This window comes from Pinus tabuliformis, chromosome 6 (assembly GCF_031772625.1).
Source record: "Pinus tabuliformis cultivar Carrire ecotype Pingquan chromosome 6, CPIR1, whole genome shotgun sequence".
Taxonomy (NCBI): Eukaryota; Viridiplantae; Streptophyta; class Pinopsida; order Pinales; family Pinaceae; genus Pinus; species Pinus tabuliformis.
Window position 1 is genome coordinate 478171023 of NC_142292.1, and position 15527 is coordinate 478186549.

A 15527-nucleotide genomic window follows, 5' to 3' on the forward strand; every position below is an offset into this window, starting at 1 on the left:
CCACGATTGAGATGAAGCGTCAAACTGCCATCAAACTTATAAGCAAATTTGTTTTTAGTTTATGCTCTCATGTTATTTTTAACACTTTCATATTAAAAAACAATGTTAAAAATATCTTTGTTATTCTCTTCAGTGAGAGCTTCCTTCTCTACTTTTTCTTTCTCTGCCTACTTTCTTTCTGTCATTGCATCATAATTTTCATTTTCTACCCTTTTACTAACCTATGCTACTGTGAACATGTTGTCTTCCATACACAAATGGGTTTCTCTCACCAAATAGCAACATATCAATATTTTCTTTTTGTTTCATCGTGTACAAGAAATCATCACCAATTAAATTAAATTTAACATCAATAATTCCAATTGTTGGATCCACCAAGCCACTTGCTTCTCTATTGATGACTTTATCTATGTCAAACTCAACTACTACTTGTTCACACACCGCTTCATGTACAGTTCTAGTTGCTTCATAACTCGCTGCTAAAGTGGCAACTTCAACCTTCAATTCTTCATCAAACATGCCGCTTACCATGTTGGCACTATCAATCCCTGTTTCACAAATTTCATTACCATAATGTTCATCTACCCTATGGTGGGTTATGTGAGTATGCATGTGCTCATTGACAATTCCAAAGCCATCATCTGCGTCTAGGTTCACCAATTCACATATCACTTTGCAATCATCATCCACACGTGTTTTGTCACAATGGGAGTCACCATCGTTTGCACCATTCACATTTAATTTATATGCTCTTTCTTTGTTTCACACATAGAGGATTTAGTTTCTCTCTTAAAAATCATTGTTGCAACTTCTTCATCCATATGCATGTCTTCATAATGGGTTTTGCTTTTATACTCTTCACGACCATGATCCACTTTTGAGTGGGATTCTCCAAGTTCTATTGTCCTCTCAGATTCTTGCTCATCTACCCTCGTATCTTTGGCGAACTCAACAAAATGTTACACATCTTACTGTGGCATGTTACTCCCCCTTGCACCAAATTATTCTTCTAGGATCTTCCATGCTTCCTTGGAAGTTGTAACTTTTTGTACCTTGCACAAAAAATTCTCATCCAATGTCTTTTTTATAAAATTCATGCTAAAGAATCCCATACTTCATCATATGAGTTATTAGACTAGTACTCAATTAATTCTCTAGCTCGAAGAAAATTTTGCATCATAAACCAATGACCAAAATATTTAGCAGTAAACATAGTGGTGGTAGCAGATCAAACCTACACTAATCACCTTTAGTCTCTTCTTGTTATTTTGCTAGAATTCTCTCGACCGCAGCCTAAACCTCTCTAAATATTGCAACAATCTCTACCTCTTCATTTAGATTATTTTTCTTAATCTTCTTCAGTCGTGCTTTGCGACCCATGACTGTTGTCTTTCCTTTGTATTATAGTTTCTTTCTTGATTGCATGAGGCTACCTTTGATATCGCCCCAAGAAAAATTATAATTTTCAATATGTGCCCGGTAAAGCACAATCTTCACCCATAAAACACTGTCATGCTTGACGAAATGGAGAAAATTTTTACATAATAGCAAACTTTTTGAAAGCCATAGACTCTCTTATTCAATAATTTTTATCATAAAAACAAATCCTTGTAAAAACCGTTATCTTCAAACTTTTAAAATAAATCTCAAAAGTTTTTAAACATATGGGCATTATTTTTTTTAATTAGAAAACTAATTTCAAAACTTTAAATAAATACCTTCTTTACAACCTCCCCCTTTTTAAAAAAGATTTTAAAAAATAACATTTTAATCCACTTCGCTTCCTACAAACATATCCATACAAAGAACCGCATGACCTTTGACTTCTCATTCCTTTAAACTTTTAAACAGACCAACTTTCAAATCTTCAACGGTGTCACTGCTATGACCCTTTAAAATAATATTTTGAAATTTTTTGTTTAACCTTTAATATTGCTTGTTTCTTGCAACAAAGATGGCTGCGGAATACCTTCCACTTCTCGGCCATCACTAATGGCTTCAATAACTTTTCTAACAACTAGCCAAGACTCTCAGCAATAGGTTACAGTTTCTCTCTAAACATTTTGCATTGATCGACTGCACTCTAAAAAACCACCCATGAGGGTTCCGACCCTCTTTCTCTCATTATGGTGGCTAACAAACTTACAACACACTTCCACGGTGGCTCTTGATGGCTTGTGATCAAATAACAGTCATGGTGGTTTCTACATATTTTCATTGCAAACCTCAAACCTCTCAGATAGGAAGACTTTTTGAAAATTCAGTAAAACCTTTCAGATAGGCAGATTCCTTGAAACTTCGCTCTAATACCAATTTGTTGGAAAGGCAGTGAGGAGGAAAGAACAATATTTAACACACAACATGAGTTGTGACTTTCTATTCATCACACAAAACTTGAATCTCGCATACAACTATCCATAGAGCTGCTACTCTTAGCTTTCACATACACTTGATTTGACTTCATTACAATGAACCAGTGAAGGGTACTTAAACTTTTTCGTCTAGTGACTCACCCAAAATAACTTAACATGCACACACATTCTAAATTTGACTTTACCCAAAATATGACTTAAGTTGAATTCACTAGACTTGACTCAGTTAACTCACTCTCCAGATTTAGCCAACTCCTACTTACGGGAGTAATTACAGTTTCCAACATCAAATAACCAACCTAAAATTTGAAGTTAAGTTGCAGAGAGAAATCGAGACTAGTCAGCTCACTTATAGCCTTGTAATACCCACTACTTTCTTTAATATTTGAGGTGATCAAGTGGAGGAAGGCCCCATGTGATGTTTGTAGATGGATATGGGAGACTATGTCTTGGTAATCGTATTACTGAATTGGATTTGGCCTCTTTTGCGTTGCCCGAGTACTAACAGTATTCAATCTCAAATCACCTGTAGGAGGCAACGAATGGTACCTTGCGCCAATTAATCTTTTCCAACTCTGTTATCAACTTCTTACAAAGTAAAGAAGATCCCCAAGCTTTGATTCCCAGGAAATAGAATGCCTCTTGCTTCATTGTTCTTGTAGACCCGAATAAGGATAGCATCCAAATAAAATATGCATTATCCCAACCATTGGAGAATGAACACACAACCTTTTAATAAAATTATTTTAGAGATCACCAAAGAATTTGAAACATACATCACTACTCACACAATATGGTAATGGTTCCAAAGGATGGAATATATGTGAAATTCCAACAAAGCGTGTTTTATGATGGAATATATGTGAAATTCCAACAAAGCGTGTTCGATGGGGACAAACATTTCTTTTGAGAATTTTTAATTCTCAATTCTATTTCTTTTCCTTATCATAAGTTGTGTGACTAATATTTGTTTATAGAAAAAAATTTAATATGTTCATGTGAATAATTTGCTCATTTCGGCGAAACGATAACCGCTATTCTCATACCAGTGGAGATATAAACGAGATGTCTACACTTTTCCTTGGGTTTGGGCACAAATAAGGGAAATTTGTATGGACATAAATTCATATTTGCACTCGTCAGCCTCAATTTGTTCACCATGCGGGCATCTAACAAGACCATATCTATTCTTTCTCTTTCATTTAGAAGTGTAGTTTACATGTTCAATGTTCAAGTGGAAGAAATAATGAAGGGTCCACTTTTCATAAACTCTCCAACCTAAAAGATAAATTGAACCAAGTTTTCATGAATCAGTTCAAGAACGGGAAAAATTTGGCTCAATTTTCACATTTACATCTTTTAAGGAGTTGCCACCACTATAATAGGGAGTTTCTGCCACTAGAACAGGGGAATTTCCGCAACTAATTTCAACAACAATAAACTAAAACTGAGTTGTGACAACTAATAACTCTAGCTAATAAAACACTCTATTTTCTTAAATTACAAACTTCTCATTTGTTCGTATTCAATGCATTTTCATATCTGTGTCCACACACACACACATATATATATACAACGAGATCTTCAAGATAGATATGTCCAATGTTGGGCTTGTGTTATCCATTTATGCGTACCGCGCATATATTCTCATAGAGATGATCAACTATTTACTAAGCCATACTTTAGACCTCTATAACTTTTTAATGTCTAACAATCTTCCCAAGGAGAAATTTGGACCTCTCTATGGCAGATCTCTACACTATTAATGTGGGATAAAAGAAGAATATATGCAGCTTGTCTAAAGAAAACCATGGTGTGCTTGACTGATTTTAACTTTCAAAATGTAAAAATAATGTGATATTGTGGGTATCTATAATTTGTACAGTAAATAATGTTTTCAAAAGGCCATGCATGTAGGCCTAAACTGGAATATATCGTAGATAAAACCAGAGACCTATTATGTTCTGGCCATGTAAATATTTGTTGGTAATAGTGAAAGGAAGTGTGTAGCATTGTAAGTAGATATAAGGGATTATTTATAGAATGAAAGATTAGTTTTTTTGTTCAGTTTGACATGTGTTTAGCCTTTGTGTTTTTGAAATGCATTAGGTGCTTTTACATTTAGTGGGGATGAAAGGAAATGTGTAGCATTGTAAATAGATAGAATGGACTACTTATAGAATGAAGAATCAATTTTCTTGTTGAATTTAAAATAGTTTTAGCTTTTTTGTTTCTAAAGTGGATTAGGTCCTTTTATGTTCAGTGATGCTTGTTTCATGAGGGGGAATTTCTATGGAGATAGAATTTACAATAACTAAAGAGTTAGGTTCATGAAGTAAGGTCATGGGATGGGATTTGTACTACCAGTTCAAATATACTTTCAATAAATAATTTAGGGACATTAAATAAGGTGATGGGACTTATATTAATTTAAAAATTGAGGTTTTGAATGGCCATGTTTTAAAGTTGTATTGTAAAGCATGCGCGGAATATAGACTGTGAATTGAATGCATTGAACATAAAGAAATGACTTGAAGTAACTTAGTTCTAGATAGGGTCAAAACATGGACTTGGGTTACACTTTTTGGTGAGAGAGGGCACGCTTGGGTAGAAAAAAGATGGGTCAATGGAGCCATTTAAGTGCTTGATCAAGCCTTTTTAAGCACTCAATCAAGCGCTAAAAAAACAGATCGATTGAGCATTAAAACTAACTCTCGATCAAACTCCTATGTAACCCCAGGTTAGTAGGTTGATTGAAATTTAAGGATCAATTGAGTTTTATGGCTCAATCACTAACTCTTGATCGAGCTCATGTGTAACCCTAGGTTAGGCTTTTAAACTCAATCGAGCTTTATGGCTCGATCAAACCCTAAGGCTCCATCGAGCCTTAAAGATGGAAAATTTAAAATATATGTAATTATCAATAATGGTATGCAACGTTTAAAATTTTAAGTACTCAACAAGTTTTTTTTTCTATGTAAGGCTAATTCTATTAATAAAAACAAAAAATATAATTACACAGAGGCCCCGTCTCAACCGCTGTTGCTAGAGTTCATCAAGAAAGTCGAAACTACCCCAGATTAGGGAAACCAGTTTGACATTGCAAAAAGACCAAACATATATCCTGGGACTGTCAACAAAGGAAACCCATACATAGGACTTGGATCCATGTTTTGAAGCAAAACCCAGAAAAATATACAACTCAGCACCACTGGACTCGACAACAGAACAATAAACCCTATGATCAGACAAACAACCAGCAAAAACATCAAACGACTAGACCAACCCATCAATAGCAGAAGGCTAAGTTGGCTCGTGGGTGGCAATGGATGCCACGTGGCATCATTTGTTGTCATCCTCGTCAGGTGTTTCCTCGACAATGAGGTAGGCATACTGGTCCCAATCCTCATCCTTCTCCACCACGTCACCTTTCGCTGCACCACCTGGAGGCCCCCTTGCATGTTGGGTGCTGCTCGAACTGCCAGCGAATCCCATCGTTATTGCAGCTCCTGCAGAGCTGCCACCAGCTAGCTAAATGTCACCTGTGTGAGATTCTTCACCATGCAGTCTGCTGTGGCTTGTGCCCCGGCCAACATCCTTCGACTTTTTCTTAGAACCCCTACCCATTTCTGGATTTCTCACCTCCTGAGAGTGCTCTTCAGAATTCCTCGCTTGGTCATTGTTCTGCTCATCTTCTTCAGAGAAAACGATAGTCACATTGGCAGTTATGACGACTCTATTTAGACTACTCTGGAAGCTGAATTGGGTCAAGTGAGGGACAGAGCCTGGATGCAGAGGATAAATTGCAGTATAGAGCCTAATATCATTGTGCGCAGCAATCGAGGCCGACCCTTGCCCCCGCCCACTACGCGTATGGGGATAGTGGCTATGCGGTGACCTAGGGGGAGGCGATTTTTCATGGCGCTGAGGGGGAGAGGTAGGAGCTGAGCTCTGCGCTGCCTGAGGGCGAGTGTTGCCTCCTCGGGTTCCTCCTCTATGACTACTCATGCAGTGAAGGACCAAACCATTGAGGTTGGAGTGCAAATCAACTAGACAAGCAGGCGGGGAGGGAGAACGGGTTGTGAATACAAGGCTCCAGAGCAGGATTTAAAGGGAAGTGCTTGGAGTGGGAGTAATGGTGCCCATTTCTAAGATCAATACAGCAGAGGGCCAACATCGTCTCCCTGTGGCTATTCTACTGCTAGAAATTCCAGCCTGAGGCGAACATAAGCTAAGGAACGGGGGGTGAACAGAGGATTCGAGAGGTGCCATATGAATAACATCTACTCCCAAATCTAGAACTAGGGACCATTTATTGCAGCATGCACGCTGGCCAGGTTTCGTTTGAGATGAGCCTAGAGTAGAGCGCAACCCACCGCCCGACAGGTCCTAGCGCTGGTAATCCGAATGGTGGCCATTAATGATCTTGGGTTTCACCCGCATCTAGGTGCGCTTCTTCCTCCTAAGCCATTTCACTCTTCACCAATTCCTTATACTCCAGTATCTGGTGTTTAGTGGCTAGCGTAGAGAGCGTACCTATATGTAGATCCTTTCCGCTTTCTACTCCTATATTTGCCAGTAGGTCAGCTACTTTGTTTCCCTCCCATCGTATGTGCTTGAGATTGATTGCCCTGTGGGAGGAGAGCCAGATTTCAATGAGTTTTAATTGACTCGCCATTCTCCAGTTGTTGCTCACCTTACTTGAGGGTGTTCCCTGCAAGATTTTGGTGACCATATTTATAAGGATCTGCGAGTCTCCTTCTATAACAAGTGGGAATAGTCCATGTTTATGGGCTAAAATAAGACCCTGCCATAATCCTTCTAATTCTGTTGAGTTGTTAGTGTCCCATCCATTTGAGCCGAGGTAGATTAGACAAGGATTACCTTTATGATCTCTGATTATTCCTCCAAATCCAGCCTTTCCTGGATTCCCTTTCGAGGCTCCATCAAAATTTAGCTAGAACATGTGACGGGGAGGAGGAATCCACTTATCTGGAGTACTTCTTTTTGCTTGAGTTTTTCCTTTGATTATCATTTCTTGATTCCACTGTAGATTCCAGTTTGTCCATATGGTTTGTTCCTGTGGGAGGGAGGGGAAGTCCTCCTCAGACCAAGTTTGAAGAAGTAAAGTTTCCCTGATATTCTGACATACTGTATTCCAAAGAGATTCCACGGGCATAGATTGATCCTTGAAGATACGTCGATTTCTCTCCTTCCAGATTGTCCACATGAGAAACCCCGGTATTAACTTCCATAAGGAGTTTAAAAGCTTGCTTTTGAATGGGTTCTGTGCCTAATTGCGAACAGTAGAGATAATATCACCTTGTATCCGTCCATCCTTTTGGCATCTAAAGTTGACCTTTTCCCAGAGCTTGTGCGCTAGTGGGCAAGAGTTCATAATATGCTGAGTGGTTTCCTCTTCTTGCTTACAGTTGGGACAGAAGGAGGGGCCGTGGAAGCTTCTCTTCCTGAGGTTGTCCCATGTTAGGATTTTGTTGTGACATAAGAGCCATAGAAAGGTGGAGATTTTCGGCCAAATTTTGGGGTCCCATATTTTATTCCAGAGAGGATCCTTGACAATGTGTTCCTTCATAATGATGTGATATGCCTCCCTTGTAGTGTAGGTGCCTTTTTCCTCATAGCCCCATCTAAGAACATCTGTTTCCTCTGAATATTGTATTCTTCTCTTTGTTAGTTCAGTTCCTAGAATCTGTTTTGCTAATTCTGTTCCCTGTCTTAATATGTAATTTGTGCTACACCATTGCCTGTTCCCCTGCATTGTGGATGGAAGCCAGAAGTGCTTGACTGTGCTTGATGTTTGCAATTCCTGTTCCGGGATTTGATGAGGTAAGATTAAGTCCTTTAATTTGGGTTGCTGCTGCCATGAGTTGTCCCAAAACCTTGCTGTATTGCCATTTTTAACTTCCCAGAAGCTATGTTGCTGTATTAAGAGCTTGTGTTGCTTGGCCGCATTCCATATTAGTGAGCCTGGGCTGACTTCTGAAATTCAGATTATTTCTTCTGTGGGTCGACTGTTAGCATACTTTGCAGTCCAAAGGTTGGCCCAGGGGGTGAATGACATAGTGAGCCATTTCCACCAAATGCGAGCACCCATAACAACGTTGCTATGATAAGGATCACACAGACCCGTTCCTCCTGCAGACTTTGGTAGGCAAACTGTGTCCCATTTGACCAGAGCCCATTTGCGTTTTTGTTCAGTATTGCCCCACAGGAAGGATCTCTGTATACATTTGATATCTTTGAGAACCCATTTGGGTGTAGCTAGGATCGAGAAGAGATACAACGACATGGATTGGAGAACCGCCTTGATCAGGACGAGACGACTGGCCATATTGAGGGTCCTATGAGTCCAGGAGGATAGGCACGCCTCCAAATTTTCTAAGAGCAACCTCCATGAGGAGTGTTTCAGAGCAGAGTCAGTCAAAGGAGCACCAAGATACTTGGAAGGGAGAGTGGCAATTGAGAATCCAAGGATTCGAGCTATAGAAGCTTGGGTGACAGCGGGAGTATGGAAAAAGAATAGCTGAGATTTGGCTTTGTTTATTTTCGCTCTCGAGGCATCTGAAAAATCCGACAATATAGAATTGAAGTGACAAGCTTCCTGGACTGAAGGGTGACCGAAGAGCATATTGTCATCCACAAATTGTTGATGGGTGAAGGTAGGAGTGTTAGGAAATGACAGGCCTCTGAGTTTCTGGGAAGACAGAGCAGCTTTAATACTTCGTCCTAAACCTTCCGCCATTAACACAAAGAGGAAAGGGGAGAGAGGGTCTCCCTGTCTGATTCCCCAGGATGGCTGGAAAGGTGAAGAGGGGATTCCATTGATCAAGATTGAGAAGAAAGAGGAAGAGATGAGACTCATGACCCAGCGAGTCCAAGTTATGGAGAAACCAAAAGCAATTAGGATTTTCTGAATATAAACCCAACTTAAGCTATCAAAGGCTTTTGAGAGGTCGATTTTAAGGAGCATACCTGATCTCTTGGAGTTCTTCAGGGAATGGATGATTTCATGAGTTAGGATTATGCCGTCCGTAATCTGCCTGCCTTCTACATATCCAGACTGCTCCAGCGATATGAGAAATGGTAATAGCGGTTTGAGTCTTGAGGCTACGATTTTTGAAACAATCTTGTAGATGACGTTGCACAGGGCAATGGGCCGATATTTGTCAGGGGTATTAGATTGAGCCTCTTTTGGGATTAGCACTATGAATGTGGCATTCATAGCCGACAGCATCCATCTCAACGTTCTCGATTCCTCCACAACCTACGAGACTTCCATTTTAATTAACTCCCAAAAATTATGGAAGAAGTTGGAAGTGAACCCATCAGGACCCGGCGCCTTTCCCTCTTTCAGTTGATGTACAACATTTTCCACTTCCTGTAAGTCGATCGGCCTGAGTAAAAGTTGATTGTGCTCCTCTGTGATGACTTTGGGGATGTTCCTTGTAATTTTTCCTATAGCTTGCGTTCTGTCAACCTGTGGTTCTTGATGGGCTTGCTTAAAGTAGTTGAGAAGTTCAAGTTCAATTTCTTCATGTTTTTCCACTCTTATCCCCTGCTCATTTTGTATGTGAGTGATATTGTTATTCATTCTGCGTTGTATAGTGGTTCTGTGAAAATTTTTTGTATTTTTTCCCCTTCCTTTAGCCACCTGATTCTTGATTTTTGCCTCCAGAGCGTTTCTTCTTGTTTGGCCCTTTCTGAGATCTGTGCTTCAAGAGACTTTTCCTGTTCCGAATATTCCTCTATTCTGCCCTCTGTGATGATCCATTGCTGTAGCCGTTTCATGTCTTGGTCGAGTGCTATTTGAGCCTGGAAAATGTTACCAAACGAAGAATGGTTCCATTGCTTTATTTTACTTTTGAGGTATTTAAGCTTCTGCTGAAATTGGAGCATTTTTGTACCATTTGGTGGAGTATAGTTGGTCCATTCCGAATTTACTAGATTAACGAAGTCCAGATGTGTCATCCAAAAAGCCTCGAAGCGAAAAGGCTTGCGGCTTGTATTGCCTGGTCGAGACCATTGAAGGGAGATTGGCCAGTGGTCTGAACCTGAGAATGGCAGTATTGAAGCTGAGAGGTCTCCTCCTAAGTGGATTGTGTTGTCAGAGATTAAGAATCTGTCCAGGTGAGACGCAATTTGTTGGGAACCTGCTCTTTTATTATTCCAGGTATAAAGTCCATTGTTGAATGGCATGTCAATAAGCCAATTACTTTGAATGTATTCTTTTAGATTATTACTTTCCTTATCCAGATTGTTCCTTCCTCCTCGCTTCTCTTCCATCTTGGTTATCATGTTGAAGTCACCCCCATTGATCCAGAGTGGATGAGACCTATCAGCATTGATTGAGGAAAGGGTATTCAGAAGTTCTACCTTATGCATAGCCTCCTGGGGAAAATATACATTAGTTAAGAGACCATGTATATTGGTTCCTGTAATGTGGAAAGTCGCTTGAAGGAAATTCTTGTTAGCATGTGTGTTGTTGAGCTCAATGGTATGAGCATCCCATATAATTGCCAAGCCTCCTGAGGCGCCAGAGGCATCTACTGCTGCTACTTGACTACCTGGCCAAGCTTTTGCCGCAATTCGGTCAAGAGAGATGGAGTTGCATTTAGTTTCCTGCAAAAAGAGAATTTGGGGCTTTTCTTGCTTTATCATATTTTTAATCAGTCTGCATTTCCCGGGGCCATTGAGCCCTCTGATGTTCCATGAGATGAGCTTCATGATGGAAGGTTGGAAAGAGAGTTGTAATACTTTGTGAGCTTGGAGTACCTTCCTGACTCCACTAGCATTTCCCCAATGCGTATGGTGCATTGGAGATCCGTTTTTCTTCCTCTCTTTTTGTTATCTTTGCTGATGTTTTTCCCATCCCAGAGGCTTCCAGTTTGAATACCTAGTGATTTTTGTCTTTGAGCCCTGGAGAGAATTACTTCCAGATTCTCCAGCTGTCTCTCTGGAATTTTGTCATAATTCTTTGTTTTGCATGCCTGCTCTAGGCCAAGAATATCCAAATCCCCAATATCTATGCTTTCTGGTTCTTCTTCCATATGTTGTGTATCACCTATTCCTTCTATTGTTTCTGATGCCTTTGTAGGGTCGGGCTGCGAGTTGTCTACCTCCATTACTTGAGAGAACCAAGCGGGGATTGTACGCGTAGCCATGGGGGAAAGATCTGTGGGTAATGATTCTTTTTGGCTTTCCTTGGGATCAGAATGTGCAGATTGTATGTTCATCAGAGGATCCTCCTTAGAGGGGGCGTGGATCTCAGGGTTGTGGATATCTTGCCGGGCTAGCGCTTCAAAACTATTGCTCGTGGAGGGCTTTGATGTACTGGCTTGAGGCTTCTTAGGGTTTGAAGCAGGTCTCTTGTGGTTTTTCCTGCGATTGGAAACTTTTGTGAAGCCACTCAGATCAGGCTCATCCGAGGCAGAGATATTCGAGGGTTTCTGAGTTAAAGGACAGTCCCTAAATAGGTGACCCAGTGCATGGCATCTCCTGCACCGGAACGACACATGTTCATAATCAATTAACTGAACCCATTCAACATCATCGTGAAAGATACTTACCGCATCCGGGAGTGCCTTACTGAGGTGCATATAAACGCAGATTCGGGCATAGGATGTGTATCTTCGGAGTTTTGTCTCCTCAGCTGTTTTGACAAATTCGCCGAGACCATTTCCTATGGTTTGTAAGGTCTCTTCGTCCCAGTATTCCATGGGGAGAGAATAAAGACGGATCCAGACTGGCGCCTAGCTGAGATCTTCTTTGTCTGGATTGAAGCGCTCCACCCAACCCCTCAAATAAAGACCAGCTGCGTTGAAGAAATAGGGCCCTCCATCTAATACTCTGTTTCGGTCCTCTAAGCAGTTAAATATGGCCGTGAAGAACCCTTTAGGTCCTAGCTGCAGTGTTATGTGTCCTTTCGGCTTCCACTTAGCCGCTATCCAGCCGTGCAACGCTTTTTCTGTTGGCCACATTCCTATGAATTTGCCTATCAATGCATGGTCTCTCATGTACTGGATCTGGGCATTGATCCGATGACTTGGGAGTTCTATCTTCGGGCGTTCAGCAGCTACCGGTCTACAGGTGTTCGAGGTGATCTGGGGGTTCTCTCTGTCATTCGTTTTGGTATCTTGTGGTTCTATTTCTTCTTTGTCTTCATTTGGTTCAGCTTGTTTGGTACCTTCCTCACGCCGCCATGGAGAGTCGTTAGCACTTGGGGGAGGCGCAGCGTCCTCCCCCTGGGGGGTATTCATGATTCTCTCACTGCTCCTAGTTGGATGCAGACTTTCGTGATACTGTTGGTATGACAGTAGTGTAGAGTTCTGGTCAGATCTGTCATTGCAGGTTTTGCAGAAACCCTACTTCGCTATTCCTTCAGACATCCCCTCTCAATCTTAACATGTTCAAGTACTCAACAGTTAAAAATAAATAAAAAAACTAATTATTAATTACATCTGAATAGGTAATTAACAATGGTGTGGATTAATTTCTCATTGCATTTCTAGCGTTTTGGTGTATAAATTTGAAAAAGGTTTCTATACCACTTGCAATTGAAATTGTAATATGCTTATATTTATAATTTGGTAACTTAAAAATTAGTTTTTAATATGATTTGAATTTTCAATGTTATAATTTAAATAATAAATTTATTATAAATATAATTTAAATAATAAATTGATTAAACATAAGAAAATTTATCAATTTGATTTAATAAATATTATAATTTTTTTATATGAATAAGTGTATCTCAAAAAATTGAATTTGATGTTGCTAGAAATGTACATTTAATCATATCTATTAAAACCACACACACATGCACACACACACACACACACACACACACATATATATAATGCAGTAATATCCACTTGTTTAGGAAAATAAATGAGTGCAGTGATAATTGACATATTTGTAATAGTTGTAAGTTATAATTAATATAGTTGTAATGGATGCAATGGTATCTACCATTATAAATCTCTCTCAAAGTGTAAAATGTGATTTTACTCAATTTTGTCCTCATTTTGCACAAGTGCAAAGTACATATAGAAATTTTTACTCTAGACTTAGGTTTGCAATATATATTTTTAAAATAATAAAAACATAAGGAAATCATAAATTTTAAAATATTATTTGACAAATTTGAATTTTAGAAATCTAGATTTAAATGTGTATATGAAATTATTTTTAAAATAATAATATTATAAAACTTAGTTTAGCTTAGTTTGTTGTTTTTTTTGTATTCATTTATTATAAGTTGATTTAATTTTATTGAAAATTTATACATAAAAAAATAAATTATAAAATGATTAAGTGTAAAAATATGTTATATTTAAAATCAAAACAATAAACAAATTATTATTTTTAAGAATTTCAAAATTGAAAAAAATTATCTATATATATAATTATAATTATTTTCTTGGTAAAATAAAATAAAATTTGGATTTATAATTAAGGAAAATTAGAGTTTGGTATATATATGAATATTTATAAAAAAAATTGTGAAATAAATGAATTTTACGATTCGCTTATAGACAAGTATTGAGAGGCTTCATTTTTTTTAAAGATAATTTTGATAGCTTTATCGAGCCTCTGTTTGAAATTTGAATTTCAAACACTTGATTGAGCTATTGAGGGCCTAAAAATTAGAGCTTTAGCTCATCTTCTGCAGATTTTTATGCAACACCATTTTGTACCCTCGTAGACTCCAAGAAACAATTGTCTTTAAGTGGCGGAATTGATCATGTTGGATTTGGGAAGGAACCCTATATCCAATGGCATATGACTTTGACATTTTCAAATTCATATAGTATTTTTTATCTAATTTCTTTTAAACATAATGTTTCATTTTTTTTTGAACAATTTTAAAGAGGTTGAATAAAAAATTAATATCATAAGATATACACAACAAAAAAATTCACTATCTTCGTTTATGTGTCCTCTTCAAAAGGGTACTCATATTTTTTCAATTTATTTAAATAGTTGAAAAAAACCTTATGTGAACACATGTCTGCAAAATGCAATTGAAATATTACTTCGCCAACTTCAAAAAATAATCAAAATATAATTTTACATAAAAAATAAAATTCTAATATGAAAAAATTAGCTCTCACCATGTAGACTATGCTCATATATAATTTTTTTTTTTTAATTACACATTTTAGACTATGTTATGCTACATGAACACACACATACCTCTTAAGATGTGTGAAAATTTGCAAGGACATGCATTTCATTTAATGGAAAATTGACATATTATACGACACTAAATATTTTTGCAAAACATATCATTAGGAAAACAACATAATTCTCCACAATTTGTCTTCTTACTCAGAATCAAAATTGACAGTGCTTATATAAATTTTGAGGGCTTCGATTTGATAAAAGAGGAAAAACTTGAAATCTCATTGCGACATTTGGCCCAAAAATGTAACCCATATTCATGCTTTCACCCGATAGTATAACCTACAGTCTAGATAGGGAAATGATCTCCAAAATACTAGGGGATTGTCACAAGTGTCCCTTACAAGGTCATTAAACTCAATTATACCATCCATCTCCAATGCCCACAACAAGTGAAATAATATTGATTATAGGGCTAGAATTAATGTATGAAAATTATAGAACTAGTCTAAAAAGGGACCAAAGTAGAGACCTCAACATTAATAAACAATATTTTTTGTCATAAATTGTTGACCGAAGAGGCTACCAACCCTTACCAATAACCAAAAAATGCATTTGTATGGACTAGTGCACCTACCAACCATTTTTATACATTTGGATAGATAGGTGGCTTAAGGTATTCGATAAACATCCTTGTGATAATAGGGAGGTACCTATATACTTCTTGAGGAAGTTAAGGGCATATTTTTTAGCAGGGCTCCATGCCAACTACTTTGCCATGGGAGAATTTCAGGGGGTATGTCATGGGCCTACACAGGATTAAAAAAAAATTAGGCACAAACCAACATTATGTCCCCATCCACCTAGATGAAGGCTTAACCACCCCCACCTAACATATTTTAGTTATGGATAGCATTGTTGTGACCTAGATGGAACTAGCCATATTAAACTACATGCTACTGCAACATGGTAGCTTGGTGGAATTTTTGTGCAAGGTGATACCGACATCTA

At 38.2% G+C, this 15527-nt stretch overlaps 1 protein-coding gene across 1 annotated transcript; it reads right to left on the minus strand.

Moving 5' to 3' along the window:
• Positions 1–9400: 9400 nt before the first annotated feature.
• LOC149259375 (uncharacterized) lies at positions 9401–11117 on the minus strand. Its single transcript, XM_089454012.1, has 2 exons — positions 10063–11117; positions 9401–9500 (listed from the first exon to the last, which is right to left on the minus strand). Exons 1-2 carry the CDS (start codon positions 11115–11117, stop codon positions 9401–9403), a joined length of 1155 nt encoding a protein of 384 aa, XP_089310138.1.
• Positions 11118–15527: the final 4410 nt, after the last annotated feature.